The sequence below is a fragment of the Periophthalmus magnuspinnatus genome, chromosome 8 (assembly GCF_009829125.3).
Source record: "Periophthalmus magnuspinnatus isolate fPerMag1 chromosome 8, fPerMag1.2.pri, whole genome shotgun sequence".
Lineage (NCBI taxonomy): Eukaryota > Metazoa > Chordata > Actinopteri > Gobiiformes > Gobiidae > Periophthalmus > Periophthalmus magnuspinnatus.
The window spans coordinates 25,173,451-25,190,247 of record NC_047133.1 but is presented as its reverse complement, the minus strand read 5'-3'; the positions used below and the strand labels follow the sequence as shown (position 1 = coordinate 25,190,247).

Here is a 16,797-nt window from a genome sequence, read left to right as displayed (position 1 = left end):
ATAATTAAAGACTAACAACAACACGAACAGGCCAGACAATCAAAGAACAGAAGAAGGAAGGAACTTAACAATGGTCTATCCGCATGGGACTTTTTGTTTTTACTTTAGGACTATCCCAGGTGCGCCGTTGTCTAAGTTTGTATAATATGTGAGAAGCCCTTTAGCTTTATGTTTATTTCTCATTTGGTCTAAAGTAATTGGCTAAATGTGTTGTTCATTGTAGTTTTAAGACGTAAAAAGTATTCAGCCAAACTATCCTATAGCCAGGGCCGGCTCTAGCTTTCAGGGGGCGCTGGGCTGAATTTATCTCTGGGGGTCCCCTGCAGCGAACTGGTGGTCAGCTGTTGGTGATTCACATTTGACAACATTATGACTCTGCTCTCATCACCTTGACCAGTTGTATTTGTGTTTATATGAGCAACATCAGACTGAAAACATCCAGAATATCACAACTACCACAGCCACAAGAACCGAACACAAACATAAAGCGGGGGCCAAGATTTTTGAAATTCCAGACAAGTTTCTGGTGGATTTTAATGTGTTCCATTATGTCGGGTCCTTGCACCGGTGTAAACACATAGCTGCCCTCACCTCTGCCTTGCTCAAAAACAAATGTAGCAGCAGTAGATATTTTGCTACTATAGATATAAAACAAATGTAATTTTTTTTAGAGGGATATTTAGCATCTTGCCCTCTGCTGGCCCCGGGGCCCTAAGCAGCTGCTTCGTTTGCTTATAGGCTGGGCCGGCCCTGCCTATAGCAACCCCTTTTGAGTCTGGTAAATTCCGCCAACAATACTGTTCTCTCATCCCTCTCTCCCACTATGCCTCTGCTAACTACTTTAGAACAGAATAGGATCCATCCATCATCTGCAGGCCTTCACATCCCTCTCCTTATTTTCCTCATTCCCCCAGCCTTGTACTAGCTGCAGTTAAGTACCCACTACCCTTGTCATCTTGGTATATAATCAATGTAATCTCATGTTCTGGTGTTATTCACTGAACTTACACTTATGACAATGACTACAGGAGTGCCATCATTACCATCCTGCATACTACACATTATCGAAGCACTATAAGTAGCCCTATATTTTTTCTAAAGCATTACATGACTAAAAAAAAGAAAACGTGGCCTACCCGGAAAGAACAGTACATCAGTGAATGTCTATAGCTTCTACATCTGGAGAAAGGCCATACAAAATTTGTTCCAGCTATTTGGCAAATCTCCTCAAGCATATTCTGTAACTCAAAACAATAAACCCTGACAATATTTTAGTGCTGTCTATAAATCTGTTTGTCACAGTAAAACCTAATGCTGTGGGTAAAGTTCTGGCGGTGGATTTGGTTTAATTGCATTTCAGAGTTCTGTGTGTGCAAAACAGGCCTGAACAAAAACACTAAGATATTTTTTGATTGACGTATTTGCATGTGCATTTATTGTCCTGTTGCCTTTAGAAATAGTCTGCTATTAAAAGGCAGTGGCTATAATCACACTTAACTTCCCTGAGCACAGTTAATGCATTCACCATTTCCAGGAACTATATGATAAGCATTATCTTTTTTTTATCAAAGCAGACTTTCCAATAAGCACATTATCAACAAGCGAGAACTGTTCAGTTTCAAACCACCTAATGACCTATATCAGAAATGTATTTAGTTTATATACTGACCAAATGTACTGTCTTATACTGTGTTTAAACAAGAATCAATGAAAACAACTTATTTCCCTCTAGACCAGGGGTGTCAGACTCATTTTCACTGAGGGTCACATCAACAAAATATTTGCTCTCAATGGGCCAGATGTAACTGTAAGACAGTATAAATGTAAATAAATGCAACCAAATGTAATGTAAAATAAATGCAACTACTTTTTAATCTTGTTAATTAATTATTTCTATATTTATTACTTATTCAAATATAATACAAATCTTGCATATAGATTTGTATAAATATGAAAAAATGACTGTGTAACTGTGCATCTCCTGATAAATTGATATTTTAAGACAGGGGTCAGGGGCCTTGAGTTTGACACATGTGCTCTAGACCAGGGGTGTCTAACACATTTTCACTGAGGGCCACATCAGCAAAATGGCTGCCATCAAAGAGCCAGAAGTAAAATAAATGTAACTACTTTTAAACTTGTTAATTGACTGTTTCTGTATTTATTAGTTATTCAAGATACAAATATTGCATATGCGTTTGCAAAGATGTAAAAAATATGTCTGTGTAACTGTGTATTTCCTGATAAAATGACATTTTAAGACCATCACACCTTTAAATTTATCCTGTCAAAGGGCCATATTTTGGCCCGCGCCTTGAGTTTGACACATGCTCTAGACAATAGTGCCTTTACCACTTCATTGTAAGTATTTAAGGCAACTTTAGGGCCGGAACACGAACAGCCCAAGACGCTTATTTTGTCTGGCTTGGATTTACTGGAACGTGAAACATTTTTCTTGTATATGTTTACTTTGGTTAGACTTGATGAGATGCACAATTTGCAAAAAAATATACCAGCCTCATAGTTGTTTGTCTTAGCGGGTACATGCACATGTGGCATTCTCTGCAGATCTGTTGAGTTGGTGGCTCTAAGCAATAAACGCATGCATTTTTCAATTTTCCTGGAACTCTCAGACTCATAACTTGTTTTAACAGAAAACCTTGTACATTATCATGCAATAGTTGCCTAATAATCCCAGTTGATATAATCCACAAAGACACCCCAGGAAGAATCCTGGAAAAAGGCGTTTTGTTTTGTTTACATGCAGGCTGGAGGTGGGGACAGACTGTACCCGTATTCCATGATTTCTGGCAGAGGCTTGGACAAGAAGGAAAAGAGGGATGTGGTTTGGACCAGGTCCAGAAGAATTTCCTGTCGACAGGGAGTGCCTTTGCTCTGAGGGGTGAGAGGAAATGCCTGAAAGAGCAAGAAATAAAGGGTCCGGTAATGCACGCATGCTACCTGGACTGTGCATGTTTCAAAGCATAACAAGGGAGATGATTGGTATAATGTGTGTGTTTATGGATTAGTTAGTAAAAATAAATTTCACTGAACTGTGGCACATCAGTGTATAGTTAAGAGAGAAAACAAATGGAATTAAAGTAGTGAGATGTATCTAACACAAATAAATGCTTTCAACAAGACTTACAGGGATTTTATACTGTAATAGAATGTGCACAGAATCCACTTCAGATATATTTTATATTCTAAAGTAAAGTGCTTTAATAACCTTTTACCCTGTTAGCTTCCATCCTGTTAAAATAATAATAGTAACAGATAGAAGATCCGTTAGTAGCCTACTGGCCTGGCTATTGTCTACACATGAACTTTTTGTGAGATTTAAACTAGACTTTTGGCTCTTTTATGGGATACGAATCTTTTGGATCCATTCATTTCAAAGAGCCGTTCACAAGACTGGCTCTTTTTGTATTTATTTATATGACAAGTCAAAGTGAGAACTCAATTTGTCTACAAACTAATCACAAAGAGAAATGACCAAGGCTTAGAGTGTTTCAAACTGTGTGTTTACCCTTTGAAATGATGAAAATCTAACTACAATAATAATAATAATAATAAAAACTCCTATTATGATGTTTTTTAATGTATAAATCTGTCACGCTTGTTCCCTTCTCTGCTTCTCTGCTGATTCTTGTGTTGGTTCCACGTTAATCAGTGTAAAAGGCAAAAAAAAAAAAAAACTAAGAAAAAGATTCCATTCTTTGAAAAAATTAGATCCGGTTCCAGTTGCTCACATTAAGGAACCGTTCAAAAGAGCTGTCTCGTTCACAAACGTCATATCATTAATTTAAACTTCGCTTTGTCAACACATTTGTCCATTGCTCTGAGGTCAGGTCACCAAATTGCTATTGCTAATATTAGGAGTATAAGCCACAATCAATTATATAACGGTGTGTGTGTGGAAAATTGTTTAAAAAGTATTCTCACATGAACGATCCAGCTGCAGATGTACATGTGAGTTTCCCAAAATCCCTTGCTGTGTAAAAGATGAAAGAACCTCAGAACACAGGCACACACCTGCACATGAAACAATACACTACATTCATCCTCATAGTTCACTCTTTGCTTCCTTGGAATGACTTCACTCTGCCCCAAGACATTACTGTTCACTCAGTCAGACACATGTGTAACCAGTTAAAGCTTATGCTGCACAGGCCAAAATATTACCTAGGCCTAATTGTGGCAGATGCATGCTGGGTAGTATTCCAATGTACAGTACATACAATTTAGGTTTTGCCAAAGGTTAGACAAAGTTTCAAAGGTGGATGTTTTTCATTGATTTGCTGTGCTCATTGGGCTATGCCGATGCAAAGAGTTTACAGATGAGCCTAATAACTGTTATTTTATCATTGAAAAATTAATTCTTATTGCAAAATGTGATGCTACATTATAAAATTCTTGCCCTATAAATTCAAATAACGTCTTTTCTGAATTGTATTTTTTGGCTAAATTAGGTAGTGTTTTTTCATTTGTTGGATGTAGGCTACCTTTTTTATTTGTGCATAATACATAGCAAAAGTAAATAAATGAATACATAATTGTACATAATGCTGAATGTATAAAATGTCCTTCAAAACAGTTTATTAGTATTCATATTCTTGCATACAACATTTCTGCAACAGCATTCTTTGTATTGCAGTGTAAAGTTAATGACTGTTGCATGCTGGGAGAGTTCACCATGCATGCTATTTGTCATAACCTTGCATTCACCTGTGCAATAAGGAAGGTTTTTCGGGTAATCCCCTGCATTCCACCTTGATGTCTTTTCCTTTATCTAGGTATGTCGGCATGTGCACTTGCTCCTCTGCCTTATCTACAGAACTGAGACTTGCACATGCACAAAGTCTGCACCAGGAAACATCAGTCTTCTTACTGGCACAGTTAAGGATCATGTTACGCCAATTTTTAGAGGAAGTGTGGACATGCAACACGCAGGCATGTCAAGTAGTTACAGCCTAAATTGCATTGCAGTCTAATTTTAAACAAGGTGTTCTCATCAGTTGCTGGCTTACAATGTAGACAAGCTTATTTCCATCTCCTCAATGACATCAACTGGCTATTTCGGGGTATTGTGGGAATGAAAGTCCATTTTGAACTCTCCATGCATTTGATACGGATAAACCCTACAGTGGCGGCAGCAAGATGGATCAGTCATATTATTTGTCTTGATGCAATTTCAACCTTGAAACAATCAAACATTCTTTTCAACTGGGAACCGTTTCCAGAAGTTTGCCCTCATTGTGGTAAGAACTAAGAGTAAAAGGAGAGACATTAAAAGCCCCATGAGTTTTCCTCTCATTTATAAGGCAGTCTACCTTGTAAAATATGATAAAAGGCATATCCATTAAAAATACAGATGTAGATGGGCATAGACCAGAATACAATTTCAGATACCTTGATTATTGCTACTAATATTACCTAATTTTACCATAACCATTTAGTTTACAAGTATATTTACTCTAGTTAGCGTGCTTTACTCATTTGCTTAATTTCCACTTTTGTTAACAAGCAGATGTGCAATAATTTCACTTAAGAAATTCTCCCTTCCAGGAACTGTGAAGGTGCCTTGTGCTGAGCAACCACATCTATCACAATGTGGCTCACAAAAATAGACATGGTGACGTTTGCAACTTTTTTACTGTCTTCCTCAAAAGCCTTCAAAATGGCCAAATCACTTTTTTGCAGCACATATTTCCGATATCTGCTATCACAAGTTGAGTCTAAATGTCAACATAGCTGTTGCCACATTTGTTGAGCTGCTTGATTTGGAAAGAATGGATTTTGATCTGGCCAGAATGACCTCACTGTTGCCTTAATGGTGTCACATGACCAAACTGTTGGTAAGTGACCCACATGGCCTTCCAGTCTCAACATATAAAAAAAACATTATTGGTTCATTTGTTTTTTGCCAGGAAAGTAAAAATGGGCTATATAAAAAGAAAGCACATTCTGGAAATTCTTAATCAAATCAGCAAGTTTGTGCCAGTCTCATTCCCATCTTTGTCTCCCCTTGAGGACACCCAATACAATGAAGCTGGTGTATTGGACCCATGCCCATGTAATGTTGGCAGTCAGTGATTCAGGAAATGATAATTGTCAAGACAAACGATAAACTGTATATTGAATAACTGCGATTACACTACTTGATTATTGTATTTTAATGTCATGCTTTCATTCACAGGTCTATATTGACAGTTTGAAAAAGTCATGTGATTATGGGTGTGTCGTCTCATTTTAGACCTTCCCAGAAGACAGCTGTGGTGACGATACTTGGACAGAAATACGCTAGAAATGTGGGGAGGAGCGTCAGAGACATGACCAGGACTCCAACTTTGACACCTTCATGCTGTAGCCAAGTGGACATGTACGTAAAAGGACACAACTGTTTGATCTTGGTGTACTGTCATCATATACCATGTTAGTGCAAAGGGTGTGTTTGTTTTTGTTTTTTGTATCAATAAATCTCACTGTCTAAATATACTGTGCAGCAAAAATAAACTTCAATGTAAAAATAAAAGATGCACTGACCTCTGCAAATGATATCATTATATATAATTGTCATTAAGCTGACAAACTTATGATTGTTTTGTTTTGTTTGCAGTTTTTTTTTTAAGATACACTACACAACTATTTTGGTGGGCAGTCAACTCCAAGGTGATGTGAATGGTTTGCTTGGGATATTCCGCAGTATGGCATTGAAATATATCTTGCACTTATTGAGCAAAAATAACATGAAAAACATGTTTTCTCAGTGTAAGAGGGGTCACCTCTCCATAGATCTGACCAGTCTGACAGTATCACCTGCTTGTTCAATGGAAGCACATAAGTTTAATGCCATGCTGTGGAACTTTCCCGGTAAAGCAGTAAAATGTCTATAAAGACAATTGAGTAGCGGACAATGGCCCCAATTTTATACACTTTAAAAATTTCTATTCTGTTCTATTTTAATATCTATTTCAAGATAGTGTGTTCAAAACATACATACATATAGTAGTGTATAGTATATTATATAGTATATAATGTCCTAGTTGAACCTGTAATGCCATTGAAAATGCTATGACAGTAGATCAGCACATTAAAAGTTAGCAGACATGTAAAGGTGTTCCCTTCTGGGGCAAAGGTAAATGGTGTTTTTCCTTAAAGCAGTTGAGCAATAATCTCATTCGTAGTGCACCATGTGCTCAAGAACGTCAGGCAGCAGTGGAAATATGCAAATATACACAACCAGCACAATTCAAACGGCAGAAGCACAGAATTAAAAAGACAGTTCATACTACCAGGAAACTATTACTCTGTGATTGGTAATTACAACAGTGCAACAAATGAGGAAGTTAGGTAAACACACTGAATGACAAAGCTCTCAGTCACTAAATGATATTCGTAAGAGTGAAGAACAGTCAGTTCTGGCAGGAACTGGGTTTACTGTAACTTCTGTAATAAGAAATTCACTCATGTTTCCTTTTGTCTGCTCAGAAGAAAATCACTATATCTTATAATAAACAATACAAAATAACCAGTATTCTTTCCTATATCTTGACCTAGTCAAGACCTTTTTATTGTGTTTATCGCTTACAATCTGCCTTGTGATTTTCAGAGCCAAGAGTTTATTTGTGAGTCAGTGTAGAGTAGGGTTAACAGCTGGTGTTTCTTCCAAGCAGCAGTTTTAACTAACAAACCATCAACTGCATATACACATGTGGAATCACTCTCTTTTCCATTTGAAGAAATACTTTGTTTTATTTGAACTGAAAAAGCATAACAATCTTAACCCTTGTCCAGTCTCAGGGGTTATTTCCCTGGGAAATAATAGCGCTTGTGTGAAATAGCCTACTCAGCTTTTATAATGTGCATTGTGGTTTCTATGGAGAAGTGCTCCAGTAAAACATAAGTGGGACGTGCTCTACCTTTGGCTCATTCCCTTCATTGACTCTAATCTGAATCCCAAGAGAGCATTAGGATGTTGAGCAGATGCCTCATGTGATGACACAATGAATTTTCTGGGAACAATTTCTGGGATTGTTACGAGGTAGCAGAGATTTCCCTCCTCCCATATCTTTATCTTCCTGGTGGTCTGAATCAGCCAACACCTGACTCACCTCTGTGGACACAGCTGGCATTTACCAAAACCCATCAAGGACTCTGGCGTCAAACTGAAATCCTCCCTCCTCTGTCCACAGAGGCTCAGATAAACTTTAACTAACAACTGAAATTTGAGTCTCAAGTGATGGCACATGAACAGTATAGAGCGACTTCTCCTGTCTGACTGTTCGTAAAATAAGGCGTATTCTTAAGAGGAGTGGATGACCTAACATGACTCCACATTGTCTGCCCCAGTCTCAGGCCCACAGCTAAAGACTTGAGTCAGCCCCATGTACTGTGAGCAGCACACCAGTCACACGTGTGTTACCAAAGACTAGACTGTACCAGGATCTGATGTCACACTTAAACATAGGATTAGTTAGTATTGATTTATGGCTGGGTCTGTCTCTTTAACTGTAAGTTCTGTAGTTGCTTAACTTCAGAATGAGCTGCGGTGGCAACAGGTTATCAACCATAAATTTCTACAGAAACCTTTAACACCTGTTCCACTGAAGTATGGCTTCAAACGCAAATGTCATCGTCATAAAAGCAAAGCATTTATTGTGCTCATTGTGCACAATAGATAATGTGTTATTCTAATGTATTCAAAGCTGCGCGCTGGTACGGCCTACACAAAAGATGCTTCTTTGCTATTGCTAAATAAAAATAGTTGCTGGAACTCACTTGTCTCACTAGGGGAGGGACTCTGCAAGAATCCAGAAAATAAATACACGCTTCCTGTCAGCTTGCCAGTTTACTGGCAGGAGGAGGCGGAGTCTCTGTGCGCATAAGAGCTCGGGCCGCTCTGTGCTCCTCGGCAAAGCAAGCTCTAACAAACCAAGGCAAGGGAACTACCCTAAAGACTTTTAAAACAAGCCGAAAGACATTTTACACAAACTGACTGTATCTTTACGCTGTTTGGATATCACACACAGGAGCGACTTTGAACATACGAGCAACTTTGGACAGGTGAGAAGCTATTTTTTCTTCATTTACTTGCTAAAATGAGTTTGCTATAGCGACTGTATGGCCACATAAGAAGTAAAGGCACTATAAATGTTCGGCTATGATGTTGTAGTTCTGGTACTGTAATGGTGTTAAATGGCATGCATGTTGCGCAACCGGGATTACGCTGTTCTTACTGGAACTGACCGTGGTGCCTGCGTCCCGAGGGCAAATTACACACAAGTAAAAGTTTCCGGGAAATGCGCACAAACGTTAAACAAGGACTATATGGTTCACATTAGGCTTAGTGGACCGGAGACTTAAAATGACTTGAAATGAGGTTTTACGGGCTCATTTACAATGCGCCTAGTGCCACCAACAGACTGAAAAGACTCAATGAAGTTTTCCATCATAATGAACAAAAACATGACGACCAGCTCTTTGTAAAGTCAAAAACGGATTGATGAGTAAAGCTAAATTATCCTTTTTACATCACCTATGTTAGCATCTGGATGGCAAAAATCTTTGTATTTATTTATTTCTATGTTGTTTTACTGACACCTCTCTTCTCCACAGGTGCCTTATTCACAGACATCCTGTCCTCCTTTCCCTCTGTGACCTCCCGGAGACCCATTTGACCTGTCTTCATCCGTCTGTGTGGTGCCCTGTGTGCCCCCCACAGGCTGTTACAGAGTGGGACGCAGCGCCATGGTAACTCACAGCAAGTTTGTCTCCGTCATGAGCAGCCGCCCCTTGGACTCGACAAGCATGAGGCTGCACCAGCGCTACAAGACTTTTAGCTCCAAAGCTCAGTACCAGATGGTCCTCTCTACTTTGCACAAACTCCAGGAGAGTGGCTTCTACTGGGGAGCAATAAATGGCAAAGAGGCCAACGCCATGCTGGCTTCTGAGTCCACGGGTACTTTCTTGGTTCGGGACAGTTCTGATAACCGCCACCTCTTCACTTTAAGTGTCAAAACTGCATCTGGCACCAAGAATCTACGCATTCAGAGTGATCCAACATCTTTCTTTCTACAAACGGACCCTAAAAATGTCCAGTCAGTACCTCATTTTGACTGTATCCTGAAACTTGTTCACTACTATATGCCACAAAGCAAGCGTGGTGGGAACATGTATTACATTTACTCTGGAGGTGAGAAGATCCCCTTAGAACTGGTGAAACCGCTGTCATGTAGCTTGTCCACATTACAGCATCTGTGTAGAAAAACTGTTAACGGTCATCTGGACATTTCTTCCAAAAGAGACCAGCTGCCTCACCCACTCAAAGACTTCCTGCAAGAGTATGATGCACCTATCTAGATTTGTGGGACTCACTGAAGGAACTAAATTGGGAATGAAAGTGGCTGGTTTCAGGGAATGGAAAATGCAGCCCTAAGAGCTTGGGTTTTCCAAAGAAATGCTTATCCACATTTTGGGAAGTGGATCGAAAGAGCAACTCCCCACAGAGGCGGTGTGTGGAATGAGAGAGAAACCCAGCAATGACGTAGAAGTTACAGTCAGCTGTCGGAGTGACACACAACTTCCCTCTTCTGCTGCTAGCAATTTAGGCTGTACCGGTGAAGCCACCCACACAAGAAGACAATCTAATGATAGACTGAATCACATGTGTTTGATGTGTCTGATCGTAAATATGACTCCTGTTACCTAGTGTCTTGTTGGAATGCACACTAGTCCTGTTGTGCCAACCTTAACATGAAAAGGGCTGATTTTAGTTGCGAAATGTTGAAATGTACTTATAGACAGAGGTGTATGCCAAATATCCCTGAACACTGTTGGGTTATTACATATTTGGATCTTATTTGTTTATGATCCACCCAAAACCAAATGAAATACACCACAATGGCACAGACAAGATTCCTCATTGGGAATAATCGAATGTATTAGTCAGTGTTTCTCCTTGTGTGGAGATGAAATGACATATATGTTAGTTTTATTTTATTTTTTCTACAAGCAATGTTTACATGAAGGGAGGCTTAATTCTGATGAATTTGACTGTCTTTTATAAAGATACACTTATCCAGCTAGTGGCTGTGAATGCTTGAAGATATTTTAAAAGTTTGACGAAGCAATGAGACTGATACAACTTTGCACTTATTTATATTTTACATTTCCATAATTTATAATAAAACTACTATTTTTCTACTAAATCTCTTGTTTTCCCTTTTCTTATATTTATGGCAAAACACTTTTTAAGTAGGAGCTATCGTCAGCCTGTTGATTTAATTTAAAATGTCTTGTGAGATATTAGCCTTTGTGACTTAATTATCCAACATGCTCACACATGCAAGTGTGTACAAATATACTGTAGAAATTCTCAGAAAGTCCCACACCCAGTACACCACAAAGACGCCTGAAGTGCCGTCAGCACATGCCCTTTATTCCAGTGAATGAAAGAAGCATGTGAAGTCATCATGTCTTTGTTTGCATCATGTAATTGCAATAATGCTGTAAAGTACACAAAGTTTTGTCTGCACCCTAAAACAGGTTTATCAGTGTCAGTCTGTGCTGGATGTGGAGATTATTTTTAGAAATGGATATCCTGTACTCCATCAGCCTGTTTCCTCAGTAAGACTTGTGTGGAGACAGATCAGGCTACATTAACACGGTAATTTGAATTTAACTGTATGTTCTAAATTCATTTTCAGCAAGTACTTGAAGCTGCAGAGAAAAACGAGTAAGAACAGAAACAATATATTCACTTGAGTTAAAAGTGAATATTTGAATGTAATTTGATTGTTTATAGTTTTTCTCTTCCAAATATTCATATAGAAATGCACATAAAAGACACTATTAAGTTTACATGTCATGCACTGTATCAAGTCAGTTACCACTAAGAAATGCAGCATTGATTATTTGGCAAATGATGTCAGCAAAATTCCCTTTAAACCTTCATCAGTGCAAGCTATTTAAATAACTGAACTAACCTAAAGGCAATGCAGACTGATCTGTTTATAGCTTGGCACAGTCTCTCTGCCTATACTTAAGAAAATCCTTCCAAGTACAAAAGCATTTCATTAACCCTTCTGGAGAAATTCTCTGGTAGTGGGTCATGTGATTCTCAGGAACTGCCTGTGCTGTTTCAAAGCGGCACTGACAAACCTACTCTTCATATAAGCCATCTGTGTGACCCGTGACTTCTGAAAGTCACCAGGTTTTTTTTTCCTAAAGTAGAATATTACTACTACTGAGAAGCTGAGGCTCTCACTGGATCATTGCTAAGTGCTCCCGTGCACTTCAAAGATCCAGATAAACTTACTAGGTTAACTTAGATGATTAGTACTACTACTACTACTACTACTACTACTATTACTACTACTAACTAATTTAGTGACACGTGAACAGCCCCAGGCCTGACTACAAGAAATAGCTCTATATTTAACAAATCTAAGCATCTTTTACTACCATTACTTTCTTGATGCTTGTTAAAACAGCTCCAAGAAAGATCTTAGAAATAGACCTATATTTAACCAAAAAACACTGCATGAATCCTTTAAGATGACTTGGTATTTCAGTTTAAATACTGAAGCTATTATTACCATTTATTTCAATGGTAAAAAGCAACTGACAACAAGGGAAGGTTTTATTTAGTTGGTCCTGCATATGATGATAATGATATGAGTAATCCATTTTAGTAGAATGTGTAATTTGTATTTTGGGAGGATATCTCTATAGCAGCCCATCACCTCACTTGCTCCCCTTCACAGTGCACACGTATGCTACAATAAGCCGCCTGTCCCTTCAAGGTTCCTCAGTGCATGTGGAGAGGCCGATTCCCGCTCTAGTCGCTTAGCCTGTTTACAATTCCACAACTGCTGGTCGCCATGGAGCTGTCGTCAATGAGCCCCAGATGCCAGATATGGGATCCAACCCAGGAGTGAGCTGTGAGTCACTTAAGAGCCACTAGCTCCACCTCCTCCCTCAGCCTGTTCTCCGGGCATGCTCCTCCTGCTCCACTGCTCATTTACTGTCAGGACTCTCCCTAGCACTTCTCTGCACTGTTGCATAGCTGCACATTGGCCCTCATGATTCCTTTTCGCTTAAGGGAATCTATAATTGTGAAGGAAATTAAAGGACACAAAATAACAATGCATTGGCCTGTGTTGACATTTGGCTACGGAACAGCTGGACTTTTGTTGAAATAACCCCCACTTTTTGCATATTTGACATATTTCAGATTTCACAATGTGTTCTAGACAAAAACAGTGTGCATTGTGCAAGACAAGTAAGACTGTGAAGGTTGTGAAAAACATGCCTATGAAGAAGTGACCGTCATGTTTCATTCATAGCACATATGAGTTAGAGGCCGAAAAGCTCAAAATCTTTTAATTCCTTTATCGAAAAAAACCCCATCTCATATCAGGTCATGTCTAATATTAGTATTGTTGTGTAATATATTATCTTATATTATACATAAAGGCATAACATTTGTCAAAAATATTTTATGTTGTATGTGGCTTATGTTGTAACACTTCTGTGGCTGATTTCTGTATTCTGACTCAAAACAGTTATAAACTATTAATTAATTTGACACACCCTAAAGCTACTGGAATATGTTTTTAGTTTCACTTGGTAGTTAAGGTGAACACCTTATATTTAAATACTGATCATGTGTAAGCAAAATCAGCTGGAGAGAAATCCTCCCTTGCATTCTGGGAAACGACTTATGACTCATTGTCAGAGAGGCCGAAAAGCCAATTACGTCACTATATTACACAAAAAAAAAAGATTCTTGAATTCAGTATCCAAACAAACCCATTGGTTTAGAGGTTGCATAACCCAGAACAGAACAAATGGAAAATATGTGTCAACTGTATCAAACTGTTGCTATGTACAACTCCTGGTAGCTAGGGCTGACGTCCTGATTTATGTCAACATATAAGACATACAGTTAACTTACATTACGGTCAGAGGAGTGGCACTGCTATTATTTATAGTTATATTATGACACTACACGAATGTTTCTGTCAAAGCAGATCATTCTTCTAGGTGATGTATATTTCTGGCTCACTGTGATTGTTGACACTTCTGTTTTATCTCTGCCCTGGTATGTAACTAAGACTGTTTTGATCCCCAACTGGACTAAAGCTCCTGGTATAAGAAATCCTCTCCTGTGTTGGTGAAAGCAATTATTCATCTACTGTCGCTTCAAAAAAAAAAAAAACACAAACAAACTGTAGTCTTTCACAGTAAAATGCCCTCACACTTTGACAAACAATGACTTTGAGATTAAATACTTGAGTGCACTATGACTTATTTTGTATACAAATCATGTTCAGTGATCTTACAAGTACACTTTTGTCAAATTTATTTTAAATCTCCTTTCCCAGTAAACTTATACCGCTCCCTCAGTCATGGCCCATGGCTTTTTAACCTGAAAGCTGCAGCTGCCTGATGGCAAGCCACGCTTCCAGGGAAACACTTCAGAATTTCCAGTGAAGCTCTTCATGAAGAGGTGATTTTGCATGTGATATTTAACCATGCACTTCCCGAGCTCAACACAAGTCAACCAACCTATAAAGGTCATGTAATAAAGACAGTAGTGGAACAGCTGAACTGATACAGTAAGTAAAATATATCCAAACATCCCATTTTAGTTTATGGGAAAGTTTAATGACTAATATTGTTTAATTTAATTTAATTTATTTATTTTTTTTACCAAAAATATATCTATAATTCTAGTGATAAATTATCATTCTGTTTATAGTTATAGTGACAGTAGTAGTAGCATAAGTTTCAAAAGAAAAGTAACAAAGAAGGCTACTGTAAAAATATATATTCTAATAATGTTTTCATGCATTAACTCATTCAATACATTTTTAATGAGCAGAGCTTCACCTCAGAGTGTGCATTGATGTGAATCTATTATTCTAGATTATTATGTGTACTGTAAGGTATTTTCACAGATAAAAGATTACAATGTGTTGTTGGATCATTAACCATTTGGTGTAATATTTCAGTATCCAAGCTTTATGCAGTTATCATTTACAAGTGCTATTGTAAACACTGACTGGAAGTGAAATGTTGGATAATAATGTTATCATTGGGAGAGTGCAGATATCTGAGGCAATGATAGACATACTACATATAACAATGAGAATGGATCATATGGCTTTATATGGGTATATGGATATGGGCTTCTATGTGCAATGGTAAACCCCCCCCCCCCAAAAAAAAACCCAAACTGAGTAAACCCCTTGTGGCTCAAACATTGGACTCTATCTCGCAATTTTTTTCCAATTCCACCCACGCAAGCAACTAGCACAAACAAAAACAAAACCCATTTACTAAATAAATGAACTGGAAAACCACATAAATGTAACAAAGGTTAAAAAAAAATAAAAAATAAATAAATAAATAAATGTTTTTCTTTGGGTGTGTGAACCATTACCTTGAAAGTCATCTTTTTCTTGGTTGCACTAATCACTAATATTAATTAAGTGCATCAATCAGCCTCCTGGTAGAACTCTCAGAGGTGTCATATTATTCCTGTGCTGTATCTTATGTCAGCTAACCACATCATATCTGCTCATGCTTAGCTGCCACGGGTGTTCCACAGGGCTCAGTCATGGGGGTGCTTTTGTTCATTTTGTTTGTTCAAGAATTTTAGTGATTTTCCTATCATCTACAGATATGTGAAAGATATTTTCAATGATATAACTTAGCCCCTAATCTGAGACACAAACAAGCAGAAAGATCCTTTAAAGCCCTGTAGATACTAAATAACTTGCTCTGCCAGTCTGTTTGAAGCTATTACTGATGGTATGTTCTCATATACCATGGCCTTTTAATAATTGCTTTTTATTGGAAAACATTTAGTGACAAAACAGGGTGAATGGAAAAAGCTGAAACATAACACTGTCTTGACTAGCTGGCCCAAACCGGTCGCTTTTGTATCGGAGTTCATCAGGTGACCTTAAACAGCCTTCTAGTGTGACTGGAATGCCACATAGGCACTTACTGGATTTCACTGTTTGTGTATAAATAAACATAGAGTTCAAACTATTTGACCCCGTAACTGTAACAAGTAGTGTGTCTACAATTACATGTTTAGGGAGCTAGTCAATATTTTAATTGTAATGTGTTCTGCTCTTGAGTAGGTGTCATTAAATATGTTCAGTTTGATTTATGTTTTCAATGCTATTAAACAGTGCTGCTCTAAGTGGGATCCAGACGACTATTGTGACACATGCTCCTATTGTAAAATGCACTGGCTTTTGACTAAAATATTCAGTTTATTTTTGAAAGATGATGTATCTGGCCTATGAAATATGCACTTAGAAAACCAAATAACATGGTGTACACAGAAACCATAAATCCCTTTCTATGTGCTCAGAGGAAAAGTTGAGGCCAGTCTGTAAAAAAATCCTGTCAGGAGTAGTGGTTACCATGGAGATGATGATGATAATAATAATAATAATAATAATAATAATAATAATAATAATAATAATAATAATAATAACAACAACAACAACAACAATAATAATAATAATAATAATAATAATAATAATAATAATAATAATAATAATAATAATAATAATAATAATAATAATAATAATAATTTTGTCTTGAAGGTGGGGAGGTCAGTGCAGTCATGGAGTTGCTGTAGTAGGAAGTTCCAGAGGGTGAGGGCAGCGATCGAGAAGGAGGATGGTGTCGGAGGAGCAGAGGGAGTGGGATGCAGTATGGGTGTGCAACAGGTCATAGAGGTAAGAGGGGACCAGGTTGTGGAGGGCT

At 38.0% G+C, this 16,797-nt stretch overlaps 2 protein-coding genes across 2 annotated transcripts in view; one reads left to right on the top strand and one right to left on the bottom strand.

The window, feature by feature from the left end:
* Nucleotides 1-15,980, bottom strand: part of LOC117374964 (guanine nucleotide-binding protein G(o) subunit alpha-like) — a 170,740-nt gene extending 154,760 nt beyond the window's left edge. Inside the window, exon 1 of the mRNA XM_055223508.1 lies at nt 15,976-15,980. The gene's annotated coding sequence lies outside the window, so the exon portion shown is untranslated. The remainder of the gene's footprint in view (nt 1-15,975) is intronic.
* socs3a (suppressor of cytokine signaling 3a) lies at nt 8,893-10,402 on the top strand. Its single transcript, XM_033971715.2, has 2 exons — nt 8,893-9,066; nt 9,619-10,402. Exon 2 carries the CDS (start codon nt 9,751-9,753, stop codon nt 10,360-10,362), a length of 612 nt encoding a protein of 203 aa, XP_033827606.1. The 5' UTR covers nt 8,893-9,066; nt 9,619-9,750; the 3' UTR covers nt 10,363-10,402.
* Nucleotides 15,981-16,797: the final 817 nt, after the last annotated feature.

What these genes read in the sequence shown, in the direction of transcription:
- socs3a (XM_033971715.2), top strand. Translation starts at nt 9,751, where the DNA reads ATGGTAACTCACAGCAAGTTTGTCTCCGTCATGAGCAGCCGCCCCTTG.